General features: G+C 41.4%; 1 protein-coding gene across 2 annotated transcripts in view; it reads left to right on the top strand.

Moving 5' to 3' along the window:
• Positions 1 to 21,737, top strand: part of lrp6 (low density lipoprotein receptor-related protein 6) — a 49,902-nt gene that overhangs the window by 15,505 nt on the left and 12,660 nt on the right. For both annotated transcript variants that reach the window (XM_055006464.1, XM_055006465.1), the window contains exons 6-15: positions 685 to 1,081; positions 2,361 to 2,532; positions 6,625 to 6,841; positions 6,976 to 7,265; positions 8,943 to 9,169; positions 9,237 to 9,421; positions 9,629 to 9,955; positions 10,201 to 10,403; positions 12,891 to 13,102; positions 14,250 to 14,440. In XM_055006464.1, the coding sequence (XP_054862439.1) occupies positions 685 to 1,081; positions 2,361 to 2,532; positions 6,625 to 6,841; positions 6,976 to 7,265; positions 8,943 to 9,169; positions 9,237 to 9,421; positions 9,629 to 9,955; positions 10,201 to 10,403; positions 12,891 to 13,102; positions 14,250 to 14,440 (2,421 nt within the window). The remainder of the gene's footprint in view (positions 1 to 684; positions 1,082 to 2,360; positions 2,533 to 6,624; positions 6,842 to 6,975; positions 7,266 to 8,942; positions 9,170 to 9,236; positions 9,422 to 9,628; positions 9,956 to 10,200; positions 10,404 to 12,890; positions 13,103 to 14,249; positions 14,441 to 21,737) is intronic.

The raw sequence follows: 21,737 nt of genomic DNA, 5'->3' as shown, positions 1-21,737 counted from the left end.
GCTACAGATACTACAAATACTACAGGTACTACAATTACTACAGATCCTCTGCATGTCGTACCAGTACTACAGCCAGTGAGTGTTACTGATTCTATGAAGGGTTCCATCAGTGGAAGCTTCCATCAGAAGACCGTTGACCTGCAGCTGCTGTCAGGATTCTGCTGTTCTGGACCTCTGGGGGACAGTTTGTCTCTTTGTGGACATTTAGTGTCTCGTTTTTATTGTTTTAGATCTTGTTTCTGTTGTTGTGGGTCTCGTTTTTGTCTTTTTTAATCTTCTTTTTGTCGTTTGACGTTTTTGTGTCTGTTTTTCTCTCCTCCTCCTGTAGATGTTTTTCTATCTCCACGTTTCCTCTCCTCTGCTCATCATCTGTAGATGTTTCTCCATGCTGGATGGATCTCCAGCACACTGCTCCTCTGTTCTCTGTTTCTGCTGCATTTATTTTCTTGTCATCTCCTCCCTGCTCTGATCGTTTCTCCTATCCGTTTGAAACTCATCTGCAGTGAAACATCATGATTTATCTGTTGATGATATTTAATGTTCTGTCCAGTTAATAGTCTGAATCTATGCAGTAAATACTGCAGTCCATTCCAGTTGTGAGTAGATGTCCCTGGGTGTCTGTAGGAGGCTTTTAGATGGTCTCTGGTCCAGATGTGAGTTCTAACCTGAGGTTTTGGTCCTCAGGTGCGACCCAGATGCTGCTTCTCGCCCGGCGAACTGACCTGCGGCAAATCTCTCTGGACACACCCGACTTCACTGACATCATCCTGCAGGTGGACGACATCCGGCACGCCATCGCCATCGACTACGACCCGGTGGAGGGCTACATCTACTGGACGGACGACGACGTGAAGGCCATCCGCCGCTCGCTGCTGGACGGCAGCGACGCCCAGTTCGTGGTCACATTGCAGGTCAACCATCCCGACGGCATCGCCGTGGACTGGATCGCCAGGAACCTGTACTGGACTGACACTGGCACTGACCGCATTGAGGTGACCCGGCTCAACGGGACCATGAGGAAGATCCTAATCTCTGAGGACCTGGACGAGCCCAGGGCCATCGTACTGGACCCTGTGGCCGGGTAGGTCTAACACCTGGAACCGAACGGTTTCAGTACATCTGTGAATTTAAAGAACTTCATGTGCAGCAACATCTAAACTCCGCCAGGTCCTGGTGATCGTAGAGCTTCAGGAGAAACCAGCTGGACTTCCAGAGAAACGTCTTCCAGAGAAGTCCAGGTAGTTTCTCCTGAAGCTCCTACAGTTAAAAGGTGGAACATTTCAGGTCATGAACCTCCTCATTAGTCTTTGTCATGGTACCCGTTGCTGCGAAACTTCTACAATGCTCTCCGCTCTAACAGGATTAAACAGGAAGAGGAGAACCAGGTTCTACTAAACTCAAAAACTTCCCAAAAAGTCTTGAAACTTCTCAAGAAAGACTCAAAATTGGTGTAAAATCCTCAAAACTATTTCAGAATTTCTCAGAATTGTCAAAACTGAGAAAAACTAAAAATATCTCGACACTGATCCAAAATGACTAGAAATTTGACCAAAATGTCTCAATACTTGTACAAAATGACGAAAAAGTTGAAGAAAGTTGAAGTTAAAAATGTTGAAGAAGAAAATGATGAAGTTTGACTTTCTCTCCTAGTTTTTTGTTTGTTTTGGTTGACTTAAGTTGTGCTGCTCATTAGGGTGATGACTTTTTGACTTTTTTTTCTCAAAAATTATTTCCTGTAGCACTAATGAATGAACTTTTGCCTATTAATGATTAAAATGACATTTATTCTGTTGAAATATTGAAAAAGGTCACGCACAAACCACTTTGAAAAAATCACTATTACTATCAATGGGACTAAATTCGTTAAGCCCAAAGAAGCATTCACAAACAGTACCAAATGCACCAACCATAGAAAAGTAAATGATTCAATGCCTTAAAAGATAATCTAAGTGTTGGTAGTTGTTTTGAAGTTGATAAATTCTGGCCTAAAAGCTGATAATTAAAATTTTTAAAATCATTTTGTGCGTGAGGTTTTTTTATCAAATCACCTTAAAAGTAAGATTTTATCTAATCTTTAATAAAAGTTCATCAAATTATGATACAGGGATATGAGGTTGTAAAAAAGTCATCACCCTACTGCTCATATTCAGACTCTAAACCTGTGATTCTGGTCCTTTTCTAAACATTTGAACGAGGAGTTTTCCATCTAAAGGGGAAGATTGTTGGTTCTCAGCTTTCAGAAACTAAAACTTTATAGATAATCGTTGTATGAAACCACCTGAATATCAGCTGTTTGTTGGTCCATGTAGTCCAGTTATAGAGGCGGTGAGTTCTGACGTGGTTTCTGTTCTGGTTTCCAGGTACATGTACTGGACCGACTGGGGCGAGGTTCCGAAGATCGAGCGGGCGGACCTGGACGGGATGGAGCGGGTGGTGATGGTCAACACATCTCTGGGGTGGCCCAACGGACTGGCCCTGGACTACGACCAACGCAAGATCTACTGGGGGGATGCCAAGACGGACAAGATCGAGGTCGGTGTTTGATCCATCAGCCGGATTCTGATTGGTTTACAGTCGATCCATCACCCAGGTTCTGATTGGTTTACATTTGATTCTTGTCATGTTTACCCTCTGAACCTGAGAACTATTTGAATTTGGAATCTAGTTTTTTAACCTTAATATTCAGCGTTAATCTTACTTCTTCACTGGGAAACGAATGAAGGCTTCACTTCCTTCAGATACAGAACAGTTTATTTTTGGAGTATTTTATTTTATTTTTATTTTTTTGAGACTATGACTTTATGTCGGATTTGGTTCATTTTTCTTCACACGATTCAAGAACTTTCAGAGAGTTGGAACCCTGATGGTTTCTGATAATGCCTTATTGGAGATTTAATCATTAACAGTCCAGTCGTTTTATTAATGCTTCAACAGATTCTGTTGTTCTGGGTCTCTGGGACACTTTGTTTCTTTGTGGTCATTTTTTGTCTTGTTTTTACAATTTTGGGTCTCATTTTTACCATTTTGAGTCTCATTTTTATCATTTTGGGTCTTGTTTTTGGCATTTTGAGCCTTTTTTTAATCATTTTGAGCCTTTTTTTTCACTTTGAGCCTTGTTTTTGTCGATTTGGGTATCATTTTTGTTTTGTGTCACGTTTGTATTGTCTTCTGTCTCGTTTGTGTCTTGTTTTTGTTAATGCTGTAGCTTCTACAGATTCTGAATTTCTATCAGCACTATATTGTTCTGGGTCTCATTGGGACAGTTTTGTCCTTTAGTGGTCATTTGGTGTCTCGTTTTTATACCTTCTGTTCTGATCCAGAGTTTAAACTGTGTTTTATAAATCCTTCTTTGTGTGTCTGTTGATCTCATGAGTTGATGCTCAGCAGGTTTCACCAAAAAGCATCAGATCAGCACATTTAAGGAGGGAATATTTGTAGTTTGTGCGGAAAAACACCACAGATCCCAGCTGGCTCACTGAGATGTCGGCCGTCTGTCCTGAGCTTCGTGTTTCCTCTTAAAGTCTGGAGTTTCAGGAGCTGTTTCACTTGATCTCAGCTTGTTTCTGTCCTCAGTTTGACTCCTGGAGCTGTTAAACTTTCTGTCGGCAGTAAAACTGTGGTTTCGGTCCTCACGCCATCCCGCCCCGCTGCTCCGTTATTTTTCCCTCTTGGGGGGCAGGACCTCACCTGACCCCCTCGGCGTGGCGTCCGACGGCAGCCGAGGGCCCTGTCCCTCCCCCGGGTTCCTCCGAGGACCCGGTTCTTGTGGCCAGATCCCACATCTGGTTCCGATTGCGGGCCTGCCTCCTGCTGCGGTCGGCTCTGTTTAGAATAGACCCAGAATCTGAAACCGTGGCCGCGGTGCGGTCGGGCTGCAAACCAGCAGAGGCCTTCTGGCTGAGGATGGAAACTGGTCTTTATATTTAACCGGCGTTCCTGCAGGATGTTTGGAGGATGGCGGCCGGCCACGCTGGGCTGCTCCGGCTGCAGCGAATGGCGGCGCTGCACAGATTACAGGCCTCGCTGCTTACCGCTTCGCTGCAGATTCCTCACATTTTTCCACCTCGCTCTCTGCATGTTTCAGGAATCAGCTTATTGCAGTCAACCACTCGGATCAGGAGGCTTCAGAGAGGCTGGATCGGGTTTACCGTACAGACCGGAAGCTTTAAAACACCACAATCATCAAGTCTTTGACTCTCTGACTGCAGAAAAACTCAGAATTCAGTCATTTCTTTCTAAAAAAAAATGGTCAACTGGGATTTTATTTATCATTCAACCAGGTTATTCTGAAAAATAATGACGTTTTTGGATCATTTTTGGTAATTATTTGGTTAATTTTCCTTAAAGCCTGATTCTAGCTGATTAATCATGAGATGTTCATCAGTCATTTAAGGCTTGTTATTATTCCAGCTTCTCAAATCTGAAAATTGGTTTCATTTGTTTGATGGTTAACTGAATATTTTGGGGTGTTTGACAGCTAGTAATACAAAGGCTGAATGTTTGTTTGTTTTCAGTCACGTCTGTGTAGATTCATCCAGGTCAGGGTTGATGGTCGGAATCAGCTGGATGTCTCTTGGACAACCAGTTGGTTAATACTGAAGCTCCTACGAAAGAAAAGCGGCTATAATTGTAGAGCCATCAGTAGGAACCAACTGGGATTCTCTGGAAGGTTCTTAAAGTAGAAATCAAGTAGTTGGCTTTGACTGAAGACCCTACGATTCTACCAACTTTTCTTTGGTAGGAACTTCCTGCCTTGAAACCAAACTGACACCTGAAGAGTTGGAAGATGGAACTAAAGCAGCATTTTTTCACCATTTTCTGACATTTTATAGAAAAAATCTTTAATCCGTGAATCGTTTAATTAGTGAGATGGAGTCTGGATCATTATTTGTTTTATACACCAGCAGGAACCAGTCTGATAATGATAATAACTTTATGTAATCAGCATTTTTATTGAGACTTTACACAGTGCTTTGATAGAAAGCATCCACCATTAGTTTGAGTAGTTTCTCCATAAAAACAGTCTAAATTCTGTGACTTCAGCTAAATGTGATTTTTTTCTGGTTTCTTTCCTCCTTTACGACAGTAAACTGAATATATTTGAATTAAACAAGACATTTAAGGTAACTTTGATCCACAAAATGTCAGAAAATAATCCAAAACTTAATCCAATTCAATTCAATTCAATTCAGTTTTATTTATATAGCGCCAATTACAGTCAAATTGTCTCGAGATGCTTTACAGAACCCATATGCCTGACCCACAAGGACAGTAATGTTTTATTAGCAGTCCGAATGCATAAGGACAGGTTAATTACAGCCTTTTACCACCAAAATATATTTGTTTTCTTTAAGACTGAAATATATTCTGGAATTAAAGCATCAAAGACAGAAAGACACAGCTGGAAATGTGAAATGTAATCCAGCAGTAAACAGTGAATCTGCTGCTCCGTTCGTTTCCACTGTAATCTGGAGGTGTTTTATTGTCCTTCAGACTCAGGTTGGGTTATTCTGGTCTGTATCCGTCTCCGTGGAAACGCTGCCAGTTTGTAGAAGTGAGACGTCAGAGTTAGTGAGCAGCAGAAATGTGGCGTCCATGTGCTGCCGTTGTTTGTTCGCGCTGGCTGTTGCTTCTAATTAGCGGCGCTGCGAAGTGCTGCCAAGTCGCCTGAGCTCCACTGAGCACGCTCAGTATCCACGGTGAGGGACAATATGGAGACTCCCGTCAGTCTGCAGCCGGGCATCATGGGAACCGGAGCCTCTGATTAGATTTATTTGGGCTGAATCAGGAGATGAGAGAATTAAATCTGGTTCTGCAGATCTGTTGGCACCGTAAATACCAAACACACTGTCTGGAGTAATAGAATATTAGAAGACTTTATTCCTGTTTTTATCTTAGTTTTACAGGATGATCAGCATCACTTCTAACATTCAGAGCCTGAAGAGTTAATGACATTCTCTATGCCTTTCTTATACACATTTACAATATTTATACACACTTCAAGGACTTTTACACCGACTTACAACCAACTAAACAATTTATGTGACACAAAAATAAAAAGAAAGCTATTAAAAATTTCTTTAAAAAGTCAGAATATTTCACAGGTGCAGTTTAATAAAAATTCGTGGACTTCTCTTATAGGCTCTTGGAGATGTTTTTACCACTTCCCCCAAGAGACTGGACTTCTCTGGTAGGTTCTTGACCATGTTTCATCGGAGATGAGAGGTGAAACATCTTCAAGAACCTCCCAGAGATGTCCAGCTGGGTTCTACTGAAGTTCCTTCGATTCCCATGACCTGATGACTGAGAATCTTCACAGACATTTTCTTTAATGATAGTTTTAAGTCAATTAATTATTAAAACGAATGATTTTTAACATTTGCTGTAAAATCAACTTGGTTAGATTAGCCTTAAGTCTGTATAAATGCTGTCCTGTTTTAAATAAGTGAGTTCTGGTTGGAGGTCATTAACTTCCTCAAAAGTCTTTGTCATGGTGCCCGTTGCTAAACTCCCACAATGCTGCGTTATTAATTATCAGGTTGGGGTAGTTTTAGGAGTGTTTTAAACATCTGTGGGTCGTCCTGGTGTTGGGTGTCTAACCTCCACCTGTCGGTCTGTCTCCAGGTGATGAACATGGATGGGTCGGGTCGACGGGTTCTGGTGGAGGACAAACTTCCTCACATCTTCGGCTTCACGCTGCTGGGCGACTACATCTACTGGACCGACTGGCAGCGCCGCAGCATCGAACGCGTCCACAAACGCAGCGCTGAGCGCGAGTTCATCATCGACCAGCTGCCTGACCTCATGGGCCTGAAGGCCACCTACGTCCACAAGACCTTCGGTGAGTCTTCTGATTGGCTTGGACACAGTGATGTCACCAGGACACACAATGGTTATTTGATGATAAACGATAAAATGTGTTTTATGATAAACTTTTGATCATGGACTTACCTTTTGGCCCCGCTCCCTCCTCAGGTACCAACCCCTGTGCGGAGAACAACGGCGGCTGCAGCCACCTCTGCCTCTACAAGCCTCAGGGCATCCAGTGTGGCTGCCCCATTGGTCTGGAGCTCATCGCCGACATGAGAACCTGCATCGTCCCTGAGGCTTTCCTGCTGTTTTCCCGCCACACCGACATCCGAAGGATCTCCCTGGAAACCAACAACAACAACGTGGCTATCCCGCTGACTGGCGTCAAGGAGGCGTCAGCGCTTGACTTTGATGTCACCGACAACCGAATATACTGGACCGACATCACGCTGAAGGTGAGCAGTAATACTACTACTAACACTACTAGTACTATCAGCACTACTACTACTACTATTACTACTCCTACTGCTTTTAAATAAAACTCTCAGGTGTTCAGACTTACTAACACCTGAGATTAGAAAAGGGAATAACTTGTAAATTATTAACACAAAAGTCTAAGTTTTGAGTAATTTGGGAAGTTTTCGGTAAAACAAGAAATACAAACATTAAACTTCTTCTTTTCTTAACGTCTACCGTCTTTATTCATCATAACTGAGAAACTGTAGAGTTCAGAAACAACAAACCAGCAGAAAAGATTCCAGCTGATTTCAGAAAGTTTTAATCCAAAAGACCTGTAGAGACCTGAGAACTTCTGCACAAATATGTGTACTGTTAAACTGGTACTTTAAAGTCTTTGTCCAAACTCATGCATCATTGAATTGTACTGGAAACTCTTGGTCCAAACCTGCAGACCGTTAACCCGCTACAGTACCGTTGACCTGCTACGTACCGTTAACCCGCTACCGTACCATTGACCCGCTACCGTACCGTTGACCCACTACCGTACCTTTAACCCGCTACCGTACCATTGACCCGCTACCGTACCGTTGACCCACTACCGTACCTTTAACCCGCTACCGTACCGTTGACCCACTACCGTACCGTTGACCCTGTACCGTACCATTGACCCACTACCATACCTTTAACCCGCTACCGTACCTTTAACCCGCTACCCTACCATTGACCCACTACCGAGCCATTGACCCACTACCGAACCGTTGACCCACTACCGTACCGTTGACCCGCTACTGTACCTTTAATCCACTACCGTGCCTTTGACCCACTGCTGTACCATTGACCCACTACCATACCGTTAACCCGCTACCGTACCATTGACCCACTACCGTGCCTTTGACCCACTGCTGTACCATTGACCTGCTACCATACCTTTAACCTGCTACCATACCGTTAACCCGCTACCATACCATTGACCCGCTACCGTACCATTGACCCGCTACCGTACCTTTGACCCCCTACCGTACCATTGACCCACTACCGTACCATTGACCCACTACCGTACCATTGACCCGCTACCGTACCATTAACCCACTACCGTACCTTTAACCCGCTACCGTACCGTTGACCCGCTACCGTACCGTTGACCCGCTACCGTACCATTGACCCGCTACCGTACCTTTAACCCGCTACCGTACCTTTAACCCGCTACCCTACCACTGACCCACTACCGAACCGTTGACCCACTACTGTGCCTTTGACCCACTGCCGTACCATTTACCCACTACCGTACCGTTGACCCGCTACCATACCTTTAATCCACTACCGTGCCTTTGACCCACTGCTGTACCAGTGACCCGCTACCATACCGTTGACTCGCTACCGTACCGTTGACCAGCTACCCTACCTTTAACCCGCTACCCTACCATTGACCCACTACCAAACCGTTGACCCACTACTGTGCCTTTGACCCACTGCCGTACCATTGACCCACTACCGTACCATTGACCCACTACCGTATCATTAACCCACTACCGTGCCTTTGACCCACTGCTGTACAATGGACCCACTACCGTACCATTGACCCGCTACCGTACTGTTGACCCACTACCATACTGTTGACCCAGTACTGTACCATCCTCACCCCTCCAGTCTAACCAGTCCTCTCTGACCCACAGACCATCAGCCGGGCCTTCATGAACGGCAGCGCTCTGGAACACGTGGTGGAGTTCGGTCTGGACTACCCAGAGGGGATGGCGGTGGACTGGTTGGGGAAGAACCTGTACTGGGCTGACACCGGCACCAACCGCATCGAGGTGGCCAAACTGGACGGGCAGCACAGGCAGGTTCTGGTATGGAAGGACCTGGACAGTCCTCGGGCGCTGGCTCTGGATCCAGCTGAAGGGTGAGAACCACAAAGATGAGTTTAATCTTCTGCCCTCAGGTCCGTACTGACCCGGTTCTGTCCTCAGGTACATGTACTGGACCGAGTGGGGCGGGAAGCCCAAGATCGACCGAGCGGCGATGGACGGTACTGGTCGCATCACACTGGTGGCTGACGTGGGCCGAGCTAACGGACTGACCATCGACTACGCAGAGCGACGGCTGTACTGGACCGACCTGGACACGACGCTGATCGAGTCCTCCAACATGCTGGGTAAGAGAACCAGAACCAGAAGGGCAGGTTTTGGGCTGGTTTTAGACTTGTTTAGGGCAGGTTTTTCACTGGTTTACGACAGGTTTATAAAAATAATAAATATAGTAAATATGTAAATAAATAATGATAAACTTCTGCATTAAAACAGTTTTTTTTTTTTCCGTCTGATGCCTCTCTTCTGATTGGCCGGTTGTTTCCGTCCTGCAGGCCAGGACCGGGAGGTGATCGCCGACGACCTGCCCCACCCGTTCGGACTTACCCAGTACCAGGACTACATCTACTGGACAGACTGGAGCCAGCGCAGCATCGAACGGGCCAACAAGACCAGCGGTCAGAACCGGACAGTGATCCAGGGCCACCTGGACTACGTCATGGACATCCTGGTGTTCCATTCGTCCAGACAGGGTGGCTGGAACGCCTGCGCCTCCACCAACGGTCACTGCTCACACCTCTGCCTCGCCGTCCCTGTCAGCAGCTTTGTCTGCGGATGCCCCGCCCACTTCTCCTTAAACTACGACAACAAGACCTGCAGTGGTGAGTCGGCTAATTTCGTAGTTGCTGATAGTTGATTACTTGTTGCCCAGATCCAGATCATCTAAGAAGGATCTCTTAAGGCTTCATCAGCTCCTCACTGATGCCTCTGTCTGCTCATACATCAGTTTGATTATTAGTAACTGATTTGTCTCACTGAGGCCTCCGTACAGAGCAGCCCTCCTCTCTGTCGCCCCACACAGGACAGACTGCAGTAGTGCTATAAATATCTCCGTTTTTTCTTTCAGCTCCGACGTCGTTCCTGCTGTTCAGCCAGAAGATGGCGATCAATCGGATGGTGATCGATGAGCAGCAGAGTCCTGACATCATCCTGCCGATCCACAGCCTGAGGAACGTCCGAGCCATCGACTATGACCCGCTGGACAAGCAGCTGTACTGGATCGACTCCAAGCAGAACGTGATCCGCCGGGCTCAGGAGGACGGGAACCAGGTACGGCTGTAGGTTTAGGTGTTTCAGGTACTGGTCTTTAGGTGTTTCAGGTACCTCAACTAACATTTAGGTGTTTCAGGTACCCCAACCAGTGTTTATATGTTTCAGGTACTAGAACTGGTGTTTAGATGTTTTAGGTTCCATTTTTTCTTGTTCTTTAATCAGAATATCTTTTCCTGAGCTTCATCAGAACCAGTTTGTCTGAATCTGTTCTGAATCTGGACTTTAAGTGTTTTTAGATCTTCAGGTTTTGGACTTTAAACACATCAAACCCAAACTGCTGAGAACAGAACATACACTCAGGAACTCTTCCCTCCCTGGATGGTTTTTCCAGTCTACGTCCAGCTGCTGTGTTTCCCATAAATGTGCTCCAACTTCGCCACCTCTGTTTTGGAGGACTTTTGCTAAACATGTCCTGGATATGTAAACCAGATTTTACATGAATCATTTGTTTCTGACTGAAAGTAAACATAGAAAGTAGGAGAAAACCTCAAATATGCACTTTTCTCTGGAGAGTTTGGCACGTTTGAGCCTGATCCAGTTTATAATCTATAACGTGACAAACAGGACGGAGACTAGAGTCAGTCTGATGGGAAGTTCCTCTGGACAGGAGGCCTTCAGAGGTTCTTATTCCATCACTTTATTTTATTAAGAACCAGCAGATTTTCACAGTTTTCTGCTTTGTGACAGCAGCAGATCAGATCTGACTAAAGGTTTCACATCTGGAACTAATTTAAATATTCTTTAAACTGTCCCTGTTCGTCCAGACCTGACGGTTCTTCTAGTCCGGATCTGGTCTGAGGTGATCTGAATAATTACAAAACTATCCTAGACATTATTTTGACAGATAGTCATGTTTTCAGTGTGAAAAAGTTTGGTTTGGTTAAAAAAAAAAAAAAAACGGATTATTTTGGCACATAACATAACTCAAGTCATGATTTCATTGATGATAGTTATTGTTTTTCATTTATTTTCCACTGAAACAAACATAAAACTGATGTTTGGTCGACGTTAACATTTAGTTTTGTGCCAAATTTTGGCTGTTTTACCTCCTTTGGTGGTGGTTTGTGTTAAGTTTTGGTTGTTTTAAGTTTTGGTTGCGTTAGGTTTTTGGTTGCTTGCGTTAGGTTTTGGTGGCTTTGTGTCACATTTTCGTTGTTTTATATCTTTATGTGGTTTTGTTGCACTTGGAGAAAATAAACTAAGGTGTGTTTGGTTCAGTTTGATCCAAACCTTTATGTTCTCCTCTGTCCAGGGGATAAAACCTGTAGCCTGCAGCATCTCTACAGAACCACAGTTCTTCATCTATAATATGATATATTATATCCATATTATATATATATATATATATATATATATATATATATATATATATATATATATATATATATATATATATATGAATATATCCATATTTTACACCTTTGTTAAGGTTTAGATGTTGCTGTAGGCGGCTTTCCGCATGGCTGATAAACAGTAGAAGAGGCTAAAAACTAAAACCAGCTGTTTTCTAACCTCCAAGAAAACTGGATGAAGTGTGTTTGTGGTTGCTTTATTTAATTTGACTTGTTTTATGTCACATTCAGGTTGTTTCCCATCTGCTGGAATAAATAAACTTTAAGAAGGTGTTTCATAAGGTCATCTACTGCAGGCTGAATAATGGGAGAACTAATCTCAGGTGTTTGTGATTGGAGTTGTGATTTTAGTACAAATGGTTGCTTGTTTCATTGCTTTTGGACTGAAATATAAGATTGATGTTTTATTGACTTTTGCATTTAAATATGCTCCATTTGTCCCTCATTTTGGGAGTTTTGCATCTTTTTTGTGGTCTTTAACATTGAGTTTTGGTTGTTTGGTGTCACATTTTTGTTGATTTTTATCTTTTTGTGGTTTTGTTAGACTTAGTTTTAATGAACTAAACTATGTTTTATTCAGTTTAAACCTTCATGTTCCTTCACATTCAGAGAATATTGATCTATTTCCTAGAACATCGCTGTAGCACCACAATTCTTCATTTATTATCATATTTGTTGACATTTCTTACCTTTTTTTGAAAATGTGCAGCTCCTCTAGTTTCGATTTTCCACCTGGAAGTGTTGTTCTAATCATCTTTTAAATAATTCTTCAGCTTTAAAGTCTTTCTCACCAGTTAAACACTGATCAAAACAAACATCCTGATACCTGAATACTGAGATGGATTCTGTAGTCCTGTAGTTTAATCAATGATCTGTTATCTGTAATCAGTAATCTGTCATGTGTTAAGTGCAATCCTGTAGTTTAATCAATAATCTCTAATCTATAATCTGTAATCTTTATAATCAGTAATCTATAATCTGTCATCTGTAATCTGTAATCAGTAATCTACAATCATTAATATGTAATCTATAATCAGTAATCTATAATCGGTAATCTATAATCGGTGATCTATAATCTGTAGTCTGTAATCTATAATCTATAATTAGTAATCTGTAATCCCGTGTCCCCCAGAGTATGACGGTGGTGTCCAGCTCCCTGTCTGGACCCAACCAGGGTCTTCAGCTCTACGATCTGAGCATCGACATCTACAGCCGCTTCATCTACTGGACCAGCGAGGTGACCAACGTGATCAACGTGACCAGAACCGACGGCAGCCGGGTCGGAGTGGTTCTGAGGGGAGAACACGACAAACCCAGAGCCATCGTGGTCAACCCGGAGAGAGGGTCAGTCCAGTAACATTCAGTAATAATGACTAATGATTCTGTGGTTGCAGCTTCTTCAGAGTGAATGTTATTAATCTCATATCAGCTGTTTGGTCTAAAATATCATAAAATGTTAAAACAGGTGGACCAGAATTTCCTCAAACGTCCAAGATCTCCAGTTCTGAAGATCTTGAGACTAAACAAAGACATTTGAGGAAACTCAAATCCAAACATCTGAGTTTCCTCAAATGTCTTTAGTCCAAAGACCTTCAGTTTACTGTCCGAGAAGAAAGAAACCAGAAAATATTCACACTGAAGGAGCTGAAATCACCGAATTTAGACCGTTTAAAATCTACTGATTCTTAGAATAAGTAGGAACTTTTTTGAACCGAGTTTGGTTTGATGAAGGTTTATTAAAGTGCTGAAACTAAAGATTATTGTAAATATTGATTAAGCATTTGGTTGTTTGGTCTCTGAAATGTCAGAAAACAGTGAAAATTGTGGATTACAGTTTCCTCAAACGTCTTATTTAGTCCAGACCTAAACAAGATGTTTGAGGAAACTCAAATCCAAAGATCCAGAGATCTTTGGATTTGAGTTGGATTTTGAGTTTTCCTCAAGTTTCAATTTTTCCACAACATCTTGTTCAGTCCCAATATCAAAACTCTGACCTTTGGATTTGAGTTTCTTCAAATGTCTTGTTTAGTCCCCAGTTCTTCAGTGGGGACTAAACAGGAAAACTTGAAATTTGAGGAAACTCTGGTCTTTGGAAACCTGAGAAAACTCAAATCCAAAGATCAGAGTTTCCTCAAGTTTCAAGTTTTCCTCAATGTCAAACAAGACATTTGAGGAAACTCTGATCTCTGGATCTTTGGAAACTTGAGGAAGCTCTTGAGTTTCCTCAAACGTCTTGTTTGAGGAAACTCCGATCTTCAGTTCTGAAGATCTTGGGACTAAACAACGCTTTTGCGGAAACTCTGATCTTTGTTATTTCTTTATTTCTGTGATTAAACTGGAGCTAAACCATCAGAACCCTGCCTTATCAGTAGTGAGCTGGTACCGATCCATAATTGTAGGTTTCTTCTCTGTGTGGTGAACAAACGGAGTGTGCAGATGTTCTGGTTCCTCCAGACTGAAACCAGAACCAACCACCCTCTGTGTTCTGCAGGTACATGTACTTCACCAACCTGCTGGAGCGGTCGCCTAAGATCGAGCGGGCGGCGCTGGACGGGACGGAGCGGGAGGTACTGTTCTTCAGTGGCCTGGGGAAACCCGTGGCCCTGGCCATCGACAGCGAGGTGGGGAAGCTGTTCTGGGTGGACTCGGACCTGCGACGCATCGAGAGCAGCGACCTCTCCGGTGAGTCCCACGGGTTCAGGATGCAAGTTCGGTCCAGAAAAAGGTTCCGTTTGTCCCTGAAAATCTTTAAAATACTGCAGCGACTTTAATAATACAACACTCTGATGGTTGGAGGTAGATTTATCTCAAGATTTAACCCAACTACAGGCGACTACAACCACAAAAACAACAATAATAATTATAACAATAAAGCTGCTAAATCAAACAAACTACCGAACTGCTATCGTTGAACTTTCTGTCTAAAAAGTGAATTGAATTTACCAGACGAAGGTTTGTGAGGCTCCAGTAACGTTCTGGAGAACCTTATTATTACCTTTAATAATCAAACCAGCTGATTGATGGATTGTTGTGATTTTATTCCTCTACAAACAGACCAGAGTTTGGATTTCAAACATCAGTGAACATGAAGCTGCTTTCCTGTTGGCTTGTTGGAAAAGGATCATCATGGGAAGATTTCTGTTTGATTGAAGAAACTCTCAGTTCGACTTTTCAAAGACTAAACATCTTCATGGAGACATGAAGTGTTTAGATTCTCAGTGTACACCACCGTTCCAAAGTCTGGGGTCATCCAGACAAAAATTCCCACTTTTATCCATGTGCTAACATAACTGCACAAGGGTTTTCTAATCATCAATGAGCCTTTCAACACCATTAGCTAACACAATGTAGCATTAGAACACAGGAGTGATGGTTGCTGGAAATGTTCCTCTGTACCTCTATGGAGATATTCCATTAAAAATCAGCTGTTTCCAGCTACAATAGTCATTTACCACATTAACAATGTCTACACTGGATTTATCATTCATTTAATGGCATCTTTATTGGGAAAAACTGTTTTTCTTTCAACAATAAGGACATTTCTACGTGACCCTAAAGTCTGGAACAGTGGTGTATGTTGAGAATCTGAAGCCTTTACATCTCCATGAAGCTGTTTTAGTTTAAGAGTTTCTTCAGTGAAATCTTCCCATAAGGATCCATTTCCAACAAGCCAACAGGAAAACAGTTTCATATTCACTTTTCAAAACAAAAAATGGAATAAAACAGTTTGTCAGAACTGAACAATAAAAAAACCAATAAAACCAGTTTTTGTGTCCTAGAAGTCGTATCACTTTTAGTTTTTTAGGTTTAAACCAAAAATCAAATCAGTCTGTTAGTTTAGTTTGTCTAAATAAAAACATCTATTTTATCTGCTGTTCTAACCTTAACTCTCTCGCTAAACGCCAGAATAATGACTGAGAGATTTAGAGATTTTTATGAATGTAAACTTCTGACTTTGAAAAGTAAACAATTCTCTGTCCTTGTGGCGTTGAACAACTAGAAATAAGTCTGGTAATCCTGACGGAGCTGAAACAGGAAACGTTTAGTCTGATTTAACGTCAGACAGTGAGATAATAAAGGTTCTGTGTTTTTATAAAGTAAACTTCTGGTTCTACCAAATCAGATGTGAAATAAAGGAATTAGTTTTTTAAAAAATGGTTTAAAATCAGACCTCCACGTTGCTTCTGTTTAAAAAATCAAACCAACTGTGTTTACTGGGTTTTATTTTGTTAACTCTGTCTCCTGAAGCTGTATTTCCTGTTCAGAACAAAGAGCAGAATGACTTCATTGAGCTGTTTTAGATTATTTGGTGTTTTTACCTGTGGACAGGTGAGTGTTTCAATCAGAGCAGCTTCTGCAGGACTTTAGTTTCTGTTGGATCTTCTCAGACGTTCCTCTGATGGAGGAACAGCAGCTCCTCCTCATCTTCTACCTCCTCATCTTCTACCTCCTCGTCTCCACAGACATTTGTTGTGGAAGCTTTCTCGTCACTAACTAGGTGGGTTGGGTTTGTTCTGTCAGCAGGGGGTGCTGTGGGCTCCGTCAGATTAATGAACAGCACAAACTAAAGCAGCTGTTTGGTTAGAAAACTGGAAAAAGTGTGCTTGTTGTTGTTTTGTTTACTCTGACTCATTATGCGTCACATTGAGGGTGTTTCTTCGGAGATCAACAAACTGAAGGAGTTTCACAGTTTAGGGCCGAATAATTAGAGAAAAAACTGATTTTACTGATGAGAAACTAACATAAAAAGATGATTGGTTGATGTTAGAGTTTAGCTTTGGTTGTTTTCTGCCACGTTTTAGTTGTTTTGTGTGTTTTTGTGGTTGTTCTATTCTTTCAGTGTTGGTGTTGCATTTGGAGATGAACTAAACTGGCTTCATCAGAAGGACTTTCACACTGCAGGGCTGAATAATTAGACATTAAACGGATTATTGCAGGTAGTTGTTGTTTTTTATTTATTTTCTACTGAAACAAACATAAAAATGATGTTTGGTTGACATCAGCATTAGTTTTTTTTTTTTTTTTTTTTAAACTTTATTTTTCATAAGTTTTTTTTCTTTACAAGCATGAGACAAAACATAATGAACTGATAGACCGACAAGATAGAGAGAAAAAAAAAGGTGTGGTTTACAAAGAGAGAACGTAGATCTTACAAATACAGGATTGTATTGCTACTCGATTTTTTCCCTTTTTCTCCAAATGATATCTAGTTACAGAGAAGTTGTTTCCATTTTCTCCAATAGCGTTGTCCTTTTTCTGAGGTTTGCCTCAAAGAGAAAGTTACTCTCCATTGTGTATATTTTGTTTATTTCAATCCAGTCCGAAACATTAGGCGGATCCACATTCAGCAATTTCTGCGTAATGGCCTTTTTGCTTGCTGCTTGTAAGATTTGCAGAAGATATCTATCCTCCTTTTTTAGTCCAGTTGGCAAATTTCCAAGATAAAACAGTGAAAAAGTCTCTTCCAATTGTAGTCCTGTGATTGATTTAATATTACCTCTGTCCAATAGGGGGCAATCTTGGGACATTCCCAAAAAATGTGAAAGTGTCCTGCTGATATCTGTCCACATTTCCTCCAGCAGTTTCCATGTTCAGAAGATTTTGTTTGTAGAGCCTTGATTTTTGGGGTAATAAAATATCTTAATGTGTTCTTCCAAGTGAACTCTCTCCATAGTTAGGAACAGGTAGTAGTCATGATTGTTTTACAGATATTTAACCAATCTTCATCACTTAAGCTGATTCCAACCTCTTTCTCCCATCTCTGTTTAATGTGCATAGTAGAGAGCTTTTTTCTAGATTGTAGGATTGCGTAGACTGAAGAGACCTGTTTTTTAATAAGTTTCCCTTTGCAGGCATCAATGAAAAGCAAAATTAAAGAGCAACTTTCATGGTTTTTGGATCTAATATCTGCATTAGAATGATGTCTTAATTGAAGATATCTGAAAAAGTCATTTCTTTCCAAGTTATATCTTTCTGATAATTGTTGAAAGGATTCCAATCCTTTGTCATTAGATATTTTCCAGTATGCAGTTATACCTATACTACACCAATATTTAAATCTATTATCATTTCTTGCTGGCGTGAAAGCCTCGTCATATGCGGGCCAGCGCAGAATCTTTGCATGTTTTTCCACTGCTTTGTCTTTAAGTTCTTTTAACCAAATATTTAATGGTGTTTTTATCCATGAGGGTACTTTGGGTAAGAGTGATTGTAATAGTTGCTTGTCCCCTAAAATAGAGGGGAGAGGAATTTGGATCTCAGCTTGATCCATTTCCTTCCATCTGGCATCACATGACGGGTCACACCATGCAATCAGAATTCTAAGCAGTGCAGATTTATAGTAGCTTTCAAGACATGGAAGAGCTCTACCTCCTTTATTTTTTGTTAATTGCAAGGTCTCAAATTTTATCCTCGGTCTGCGTTTGTCCCAAATGAAGTCTGAAATAATTTTGTTCCATTCATTAAATTGCTTGGAGGACACCTCAACTGGTAGAGCCAAAAATAGATATAGTAGCTTAGGTAATATTGTCATTTTTATCAAATCTATTCTATTGTGCATGTTCACTGGGAGAATTAACCATTGTTTCAGATCTGATTTTATACTACATGTTAGGGGTTCATAGTTATATATACTGATATCTGCCAATTCTTTAGGAAAATTAACCCCTAAGTATTTAATTATGTCATTGCTCCAATTGCATTTTAAACATTTTTGCATCTGTTTGTCAGGATTATAATTAAACGTTAAAATTTGAGTTTTATGAAGATTTAACTTGTAGCCAGAGTAGTAACCAAATATGTTAAGTAAGGATAGTAATGATGTCAGACTAGTGTCAGGTTTAGTTAGGGTCATCAGAATATCGTCCGCATACAGACATATTTTGTACTCCGTATTGTGTATGGTGACCCCTACAATATTTTGTGATTCTCTGATGGCTTGCGCTAATGGCTCAATGAATAGTACCAACAGAGTTGCACTCATTGCGCATCCCTGTCTACAACCTCTTTTCAATGCAACCGAGTTTGATAAGTCTCCATTAATTTTTATCCTTGCCGTAGGTGAACTATACAAGGATTTTAGACACTTGGTAAACTGGGTACTGAAGCCAAATCGTTTTAAAAGACAAATATGGAAACTCCCATCTAACAGAATCAAACGCCTTTTCTGCGTCAAGGCTAAGAACCACAGATTCTGTGGACTTCATGTGATGAATGAGGTTAAGCGCTCTACGTATGTTGTCATGTGTTTGTCTATTTTTAACAAATCCTGTCTGGTCTGTATCTATCAGTTCTGGAATTATATTTTCTATTCGTTTGGCCAGTATTGTCGTAAATATTTTATAATCCAAGTTTTGAACTGATATGGGTCTGTAGGAACTACATTCAGTTGCGTCTTTCCCTGGTTTGTATATTACAGAAATAAGGGCTTGATTCCAAGATGGTGGTATTTCTCCACCTTCAAGGACATAATTGAAACAGCGCTTTAATATTGGTAAAATCATTTGCCTTACTTTCTTGTACCATTCCGATGGAAAACCATCTGGACCTGGCATTTTATTTCCTTTTAGGTTTGATATTGTCTTATTAATTTCTTCTTCTGTTATTTGCCGTGTAAGTCTCTTATTTTGTTCTATACCTATAGAAGGTAAATCCAGTGAATCCAGGAAAGATTCTATGATATCAGGACTTGCCGCTGGAGGTTGGGAATATAAATCTGTGTAATAGGAAACAAAAGATTTTTGTATATCTTCTAGATTATATTGCATCTTCTTAGTTTGTGGGTTTTTTATTTTATGTATACAGTGACTGGCTTCTTGTTTTCGTGTCCTCCAAGCAAGTAACTTCTTGGCTTTAGGTCCATTCTCATAATAGTTTTGTTTAATAAATTTAGCTTTTTTGACTACCTGATTTTCATAAAGTTCATCTAAAGTCCGTCTGGTCAAGGTTAACTTTTCTAAACTCTCTGCATTATTATTTTTCATATGCTCTATTTCTAAAAGTTTAAGCTCCTTTACTTTATCAGAGATTAGTTTCTCTTTTTCTTTTTTCCTCTCCGAGGACCACATTATCAATTTGCCTCTCAGGACTGCTTTAGCAGCATCCCATAGTACACCTGGAGAAATGTTTTCATTATCATTGTGATACATGTAATCTGCAAACTCCTCTTGAGTATGTTTTTGGAACTCTGTCTCATTAAGGAGATTGCAGTTCAGTCTTCAAACTCTTTCTTTCAGTTTTGTATCTAAATGTATTGTTAGGTAGACCCCTGCGTGGTCGAAGATATCCCTGACTCCTATTTTACAATCAATTATCCTATGCCTGTCAGAATTCAACATGAAGAAATAATCCAATCTAGAAAAGGTTGCATGGGAATGGGAGAAAAAGGTAAACATTTTTTTGTGTGGGTGTAGGTCTCTCCATATATCAATCATACCGAGCTCTTTCAATAGTTTTTTAGCATGTACTGCTTCTGGTCCTCCTCTTCCTCATACTGGAAGAGGAGTGTAATGAAGGATGCAGCTGTATATTCCAGTCTCCTCCGCATATCACAACCCCTGCCATTTCAAAACATAATAAGTCTAAGACCTTTTTAGTAAACTGTTTGTCACTTCTAGGGGGGCGATACACATTAAGCAATGTAACCTCTTTGTGATCAATAAAGCCTTTTACTAAGATGTATCGCCCTTCGGCATCAACAACTTGTGAGGTGAATTGGAAGTTTACATGGTTTGAGATAAGAAGAGAGACTCCCCTAGCTTTATCGGTTTTATAAGAAGAGTAATAAGCATGTTTAAACCATTTTTTAAGCTTTTCATGTTCGTTGTTTGAAAGATGTGTTTCTTGCCAAAATATGACATCTTGCTTTTCATGCTTCATCTTGGCTATGACTTTACTCCTCTTTATAGGATTGTGAAAGCCATTAACGTTAAGGGTAATAAAATTAGGGGCTGCACAGTGGCGTAGTGGTTAGCACTTTCGCCTTGCAGCGAGAAGATCCCTGGTTCGCGTCCCGGCTTTCCCGGGATCTTTCTGCATGGAGTTTGCATGTTCTCCCTGTGCATGCGTGGGTTTTCTCCGGGTACTCCGGCTTCCTCCCACAGTCCAAAAATATGCTGAGGTTAATTGATTACTCTAAATTGCCCGTAGGTGTGAATGTGTGAGTGCTTGTTTGTATATATATGTAGCCCTGTGACAGACTGGTGACCTGTCTAGGGTGTCCCCTGCCTTCACCTGAGTCAGCTGGGATAGGCTCCAGCCCCCCCCGCGACCCTAGTGAGGATCAAGCGGTGTATAGATAATGGATGGATGGATGGATGGTAATAAAATTATACTTCTGTCTAGACATTTTGCTTTTCAAAGAGAGAATACAATTGTTGCCAGGATTAGACAGTCAAAATAAGAACTGAAAAATATCGGTCTATCTAATGAACAATGGGAACAGGTAACAAAGTAGAACAAAAACGACTTCCAAGTGTGAAGTGCATTATCTACTTCTGAGTTGAGAGAGAAGTCCTTTGAAACTAAAGGAGTCGCTCTCAGTGCGAGCCGTGAACTCTGATCTGTGTCGAACAGAGCAGCTTGCATAGGAGGAAAACCAAGCATGCATTTCCCAGCGAAAGGGTCAAGATTACTAATGTAGTTGAGGGATGACTAATACTTTAACACTCGATGACAATCAGGAAAGTGTAAACCTTAATTGGTGCCGTCTTCATTGCGTCGGAATTCTTTCAACCTTTCCTGAATGTGCTTGATTCTTTCCCATTTACGTCGTGAGGTGCCAGCATTTTGCCACGCAGACTGTACCGTCTTCATTCCAGGTGACTCCCGGTGCTTTGTTATCTGAGCAAAGGTTTCTGCATCAATCAGTTCTCTCCTCTTCAGGTCAGTCGCAGCGTCTTTGTAAACCATCGGACCGGTTTGGTAATGTACTCGGGAGTCATGAAGGGTGAAGTGTCTGGAAACGCACTTCTTTCTCTTT

The sequence above is a fragment of the Amphiprion ocellaris genome, chromosome 21 (genome assembly GCF_022539595.1).
Source record: "Amphiprion ocellaris isolate individual 3 ecotype Okinawa chromosome 21, ASM2253959v1, whole genome shotgun sequence".
NCBI classification, from domain to species: domain Eukaryota; kingdom Metazoa; phylum Chordata; class Actinopteri; family Pomacentridae; genus Amphiprion; species Amphiprion ocellaris.
The sequence above is the reverse complement of the archived record's forward strand: the minus strand, read 5'-3'. Positions and strand labels throughout refer to the sequence as shown.